This window comes from Theropithecus gelada, chromosome 5 (genome assembly GCF_003255815.1).
Source record: "Theropithecus gelada isolate Dixy chromosome 5, Tgel_1.0, whole genome shotgun sequence".
NCBI classification, from domain to species: domain Eukaryota; kingdom Metazoa; phylum Chordata; class Mammalia; order Primates; family Cercopithecidae; genus Theropithecus; species Theropithecus gelada.
This window is the reverse complement of record NC_037672.1, coordinates 116,078,328-116,084,730: the sequence shown is the minus strand read 5'-3', so window position 1 is coordinate 116,084,730 and position 6,403 is coordinate 116,078,328. Positions and strand designations below refer to the sequence as shown.

At 43.3% G+C, this 6,403-nt stretch overlaps 1 protein-coding gene across 4 annotated transcripts in view; it reads left to right on the top strand.

Moving 5' to 3' along the window:
• Positions 1–2,627: 2,627 nt before the first annotated feature.
• SEC24D (SEC24 homolog D, COPII coat complex component) overlaps positions 2,628–6,403 on the top strand; it is a 111,528-nt gene continuing 107,752 nt past the window's right edge. For 2 of the 4 annotated variants that reach the window (XM_025385603.1, XM_025385600.1), the window contains exons 1-2: positions 3,024–3,278; positions 5,489–5,647. In XM_025385603.1, coding sequence (XP_025241388.1) covers positions 5,530–5,647 — 118 coding nt within the window. In that variant the 5' untranslated portion in view covers positions 3,024–3,278; positions 5,489–5,529. Of the gene's footprint in view, positions 2,663–3,023; positions 3,279–5,488; positions 5,648–6,403 lie in introns of those variants that run through there. The other 2 variants (XM_025385602.1, XM_025385601.1) reach the window with 2 other exon arrangements.

Genomic DNA, 6,403 nt, shown 5'->3' with positions numbered 1-6,403 from the left:
GTCTCACTGTCCACTTTGTGATTGAAGCTGTATGTGACGTAGCATACTTAGAGCATGATATTTGAGATATCAAAAAAGTAATTCTAGAAGCACCTTGGGTATTACTTGAACTCTTTCATTACTGTTATTAGCTGCTACTCAGCCTACCTTACCATGTGCCCTTTCCATCACCCTTATGTAACTTGACCTTATTTACTCCATTTCCAGGTATTTAAAATAGTCCAGGATTCGGCCACTTAAATTTTTTTTTTTTTTTAAATAAAGCTTCTTCCAACTGTTTTCAGCTTTAGAAGCAGAAACCTCCAAACTTTGTAAGTTACATAAATGCTTAGAGCATCATAACCTTCAAAAGGTTGCCAATTAGAAGAAACCTTAAGCATTGTCAGGAAATTCCTTCTCTCTCTATATAGTCTTATGCATAGTTGACTCTCTGCTTTTTTTCCCTTTAAAAGTTGGAACATAGAACATAGAACTCCAGTACATGGGCATTGTGAGGTCCTTGTGACCTCATCTTTCAAACAGGATATGGTTACCTGGGAAACTAAGTTAATTACATATGGAACATCAGAGGTTAAGCTCAGGTGGCAACAGGATGGGTCAGATCAAGGAAGACTGAGACTCCGCGCCAACCCTCAGGGCTGGTGAAGGCCAGGGACCCAATCACAGGAAAAGGTTAGGAGTTCATCACCTAAGGCATGGGCACTTGGGGACAGGACAAGAGAAGCAGGACGCAAACCAGAAGCCCATTTCATTTAAAAAAGAGATTGGTGACAAGTAACTCCAACTGTTGGTGGAACTATGCAGTCAGTTAATAGTTATTTGAGAACTTGAATATAAGGCAGTCACAGGAGAAAAAGGCACAACCAGTTAAAAGAGAACAGCAAATCAGAGTATCAGAAGGTAAAAAGCATAGGGAGGTTTGGCCAGGCACGGTGGCTCATGCCTGTAACCCCAGCACTTTGGGAGGCCGAGGTGGGCAGATCACGAGGTCAGGAGTTCAAGATCAGCCTAACCAACATGGTGAAACCCTGTCTCTATTTAAAAATACAAAAAATTAGCCGGGCGTGGTGGTGCATGCCTGTAATCCCAGCTACTCAGGAGGCTGAGGCAGGAGAATCATTTGAACCCGGGAGGTGGAGGTTGCAGTGAGCCAAGATTGCGCCACTGCACTCCAGTCTGGTGACAGAGCGAGACTCCGTCTCAAAAAAAAAAAGCATAGGGAGGTGAAAAGAGCTTTGGAATTGGAAGGGATGACTTCCAACTAGCTATAAATGACTAGTAAGTCATTTAAATTTTCTCAATAAACCTGTCTATTAATCTATTAGATGATTAAATTGAATTCAGTTCTCACTGAATATTGAGTTGAATACTCATATCTCTAAAGTCCCTTCCAGCTTTAACATTGAGGAATTAAAAACTGTTTTAGAATTGAAACCACAAATTGTCCTGGTTTCAGACAAGTTTGGTACCTGAGCAGGAGGTAAGGAAGTATTTACAATTCAAATGTAGTGGTTTTATAGGAGTAACAAGTCAGGCAGGTCGTCACATGGTGTGACTGTTTCTGACTTTACTCTCTCCTATCTTTGTATCATAGCTTCACTCGCTCCTTGTAATGTAGCTGTTATATGACAACTTTTTTCACTGCTTTTACAAGCTGTACTGCTTCAACACTGGCCAAAACTTCCTAAACTTTCACCAAACATTTTCATCACATTGAGAATACAAGAAACAATTTGAAACAAAATTTTCAGTGTGGTTTTTCAAACCTGATCAGTGTTGAAGCTGGATGTAGGCAGGATATCTCACCTTAAAATCTTTTTTTCTTTTTCTTGAGACAGGGTCTCACTCTGTTGCCCAGGCTGGAATGCAGTGGTGTGATCATAGCTCACTGCCTCCTGGCCTCAAGCAATCCTCCCTGCTTGGCCACCCAAAGTGCTCGGATGACAGGTGTGAGCCACTGTGCCTTGCCACATGCCTTAAAAACTTATAAGAGTGTGAAAAAGGGACCATAAATTTTTATGGCTAGAATGACTTAAAATTCCTGCACAATTCAAGTAGCATTTCAGGAGTAGCAACATCCCCACGAACGCTTTTACCTAGGCAGTTCATCAGTAAAGGTATTTGTCAAATAGCTTTCTTGTAGCCCAGAAGAAAGTACATGTTAAAAACAACAACACCGGGCTGGTTTTTACCTTGCAAGTTTGAGCAAAGTGGTAGCTATACCAAACCCGGGGGTGGCTGAATGTCTATTTAGCAGTGAAAGATGATGGGAAACCAGCCAGATGGTCTTGATTTTAGGGTGAAATAGAGAGGTAAGCTCCAGATCTCATATAGGTTGCCTTTATTTCTGAGCGGGTTGTCTCAGGACGGTGAGCTAAACGCTGGGTGCTTTTACAGGCAGAGATTCCTGTTTGGGGCTGGGATCAGCCATCCTACTTCACAAACAAGGAATATGCGGACGAAGGAGTATACAGAACGCTAACAACCCCAATATCAATGGAAGCCCCACTTTCCAAACTTTTCCTTTGGGACATCTCCCCCATCCCCCACTCCTCCCGTGTTACACGTTGCCAGGCTGCTTTGAGCATTCCTTCCTCTGTAGTGCATTGCACGGATACGTCATCAAATGTGCGTGTACACGTGCCAGATTCGCCTTTAAACGGTAATTTCCTCTAGGTCCAGATCGTGTACTTTCCTGTATGTAACGGTAGTGCAGTACCTGAACTATTAGTTATTTAAGTAATACGTAATGAATGAAGAGCTTAAAAAACTGCAACCTGTTGATGGAAGAATGAATGAACGCGATCCCCTCCTTCCTACCCGGCTGCGCGGAGAAAATACGGTACTGATTTAGCCACGACGTTAAAGGCTTTGACCTGTAGGGGGAGGGGAAGGAAAGAAAAGACGGGAAAAGAAAACCAAAAAACAAAAAAACCGGAAAAAGGCAAAAAGCGAAAAGGGGGAGGTCGCTCGGCATCTCGCTGGGCCAGTCCGGTGGCCCCGCCCCGCGGCGGCCGGTAGCTGTGCGCGTGCGCAGGCGGGAGCGCGGCGGCGGGTCCAAGCCCGGCGCTGGGGGCGCGCAGCCGGGAGAGGGTTTGACGTGGCAGTTCCCAGCCCAGCTGCAACTCCGAGCTTGAGACCAGGCTGAGGGGACGCCGGCCGGGTAAGAGGCTCGGGGGAGAAGCGGCCGCAGCGGGAGCCGGGCCACCGAGGGCTGCTGGCAGTAGACGCAGAGCCGCTGGCGCTCCGAAGCCCGCGGGGTGCGGGAGCGGGAGCAGGTAAAGCCTGGCACCCGCGGTCGCGCTCAGGCGGGACAGCCCCTGCCCAGGCACAGCGGAGCGGGTTGCCGCGCCCGGCCCGGGGACAAGGCGGGAGACCGGGTGCTCACCTGGGGCAGGGGCGGCGGGAGAAAACCTCATTCTTTTTTCCTTTAGCCTTTTAGTGCAGTTTAATAGTGAGGCGGGCGGGATGGGGGAGAAGGAGGTGGGCGTGGGCATTTTTTACCCGCCCCCACCTTTTGCCTTGGGATGCAGGAACTGCCTAGTTAGGATCCTCAGTGACCACCATTCGAATGTCATTGCCAGCGGTTTTCTCGTCTCCTTATCAACTTTATTTCCTTTTTTGAAGGAAGGGAATGTTGGATGTATTCATGGTGAAAATGGCAACTATATCTTGAAGCTTCGGGACATCCGAATAGTGAAACTGATCTGGCCAAATACGAACTTGTTCCAGGGTTAGAAGTGCACCTTGGCTAGAGTTGCTGGGTGACAGTGAGCCAGGGGGCCGTTCTGGGATTGGGGCTCCCCAGATTTTGATCCTAGGCCTGCTCATGCCAAGTGGCTTTCTGCCATGTCGCCGCTTGAAGCTGAGTCAGGTTTCTTTAACTTGGTGCTCTGTGTGAGGAAGTTTGACGTGGCAAACTGGGTAGCGTGAGGAAGCTGATTCCTCTCAGTACCAGTTCAGAGGGACCTGGCTGCTTCCTGTTCTTTGGAGTGACCATCTCAGCCTCTCTTTTCTGTCACTCAGCAACAGGCTGCTACTTAGGTGTGTTCGTGCGGACTTCCTAAGTGCTCTTGGTTGGATGAGCTTGACCAAAGCTCAGGCTGCCACGTCTCTCTCTGCTAAGTGGGCGGAGGAAAAAAGGGTTGTCAGGAACAAAGTGGACCAGAAGGCCTTTGCCTGCCTCTCTCCTCTTTTTCAGTTCTCCTCTTCCCAGAAGGAAGTGATCTCACAGTATTTTTACATGGTTGCTTTTATTTTGGAAACTTATAGTTTAATATGGAAACAAAATCAAATCACAAATTTTAGGCTTCACATTTTAAATTTGAGATGTTATTTCTTGAGTATAGACAGATTCTAAGTCTTAGCAGGTACCACCGATCTCTTATCTTCAATTGCAGCAAATAAAAGAACAAAAGGAAGAATATACCTGTATGGGGCAAATAGACTGGAGATAAATTGTAGAATCAGTGGAAATCTGAAAAGGCTTCATTTCCTAAAAGAAGGAACTGAGGCTTAGAGAGGTTCTTCAGCTCATTCCATGTCACACAGTTAAATGGCAGATATAGAATGAAAACCCACTTCTCTTGCCAGGATTCAAAGCATTTTCTGCCGTATTAAAAAAATTTTTTTTTTTTAAATCATCAGTCCTATGAAAATCTCTTTTTTTGTTAAAACTTTTAAAACATGGAAAATTTAAAGCAAAATTGGGTTCTGATTAGAATCAAGATAAAAAAAAGAATAAAGATGAGTCTGTTATATTTGTGATGTGTGTGCCTACACACTTACAAAATTACACTTTTTTTCCTTAGTCCCTTAAATATAGGTGCATATGTTCTTAGAGATGTGATATCATTTAAATTAGAAAGAAATTCTGTTGCCTTTGAAAAACCACTGACAATACTCAAGTGGATATAGTGACCACCTGGCTTGGTCTAATTATGACTCATAAAATAAGCCTATTATCAACTTTAGCTGTTGCTATGTTTGTTGGACTATGATTTCTCTTTGTCCTAATGACTAGATTAAAATAACTAATTAGAGGAGCACTAAAAAGACATAAGTCATAAAACATCTAATTGCAGACTACTGGCAGTTATGGTGGTCAGTCAGTTGAATGGCATGGTGTGCTCTGTGCTGAAATGTGACCATGGAAACCAAAAGCACAAAATCATAGGAACACTTATGAGAGACTATCTGCAAAATGCTTCAGGCTTCCCTTAAAAAAGTGGTTGGGAGCTGTTATTCAGGTCTCATGCTTGAGAATTTGCCCAGAATTATTGAAGTGATTTACTGATTTTCAGAGAGCTATGGTTAGACTCTTTTTAGGGGATAATGATGCATTGTATAATACAAAGGTTTCTCATGTACCTGATAATTGTACTTTTCTTCAAACCATCATAAACATGTATTAACAGTGTTTATATTTTTAATAGCTTTAAGTGACTAAAACTCTCTTGGTAACATGTTTCTTGTTTCTCTGTTGCAGAGTTCTTTTGTAGATTTATCCTTTGGAATGATATTTTCATAATGAGTCAACAAGGTTATGTGGCTACACCCCCATATTCTCAGCCTCAGCCTGGAATAGGCCTTTCTCCACCTCATTATGGGCACTATGGGGATCCGTCGCACACAGCATCTCCAACAGGTAAAGTGTGTTATTTTGACTTGTATGTGATTATTTAGTTCTCAGGCTCAGAGATGTAAGATGTTCTGAAAGAGGAGATTTGAAAGCATTGAATGATCATTATATAATGAAATGGCTTGAGATTACAGGATCGTTTGGAAAACGCTCTCATAGCAGAACTCTACATCACTAGTTTGGTTATTGCATGGGATACAAGTTTGGTTTTTAAATATAGACTAAAACAAACACTTCCTGTTTTATTTTTACTGTGAGTCTTGTTCTTGCTGTTAATTAGTGGTGTAAGGTTATTGTAAACATTGAATAAAAAAAGAATTAAATTTATAAATGAATTAAATTTACGTATCCTTGTCTAGGATTGGCCCTAGATTAATCTGCCCATCAGTTATATGTGAGGATAATTCTTTGTACAATTCTTTATACAAATGGACCTTGTATAAATCAATGAGTAACTCTCAGGACTCACTGGAACTAGCTCAGATATCTGGGATCCAGGCTGTGCCAGGTAGAATGTATATAGTGCAAAGTCAGCAAGGGGTAAGGACTCCCTGTAGCGGGGCTTGATGTTAGCAGCCACACAGAGTATGCTGCAGAAGATGCTCTGAGATTGTGAATTACCTGTGGAAAGTCACTCTTATGATTTATTCCTCCCCAGATTTTAAAGATGTCCAGATGAAGCCTCCCTCTTCTTGTTCAGGACAATCCTCTCCAGAATGTCTATAATCTTGCCTTACTGGATCCTGTAGAAACCATTAACCC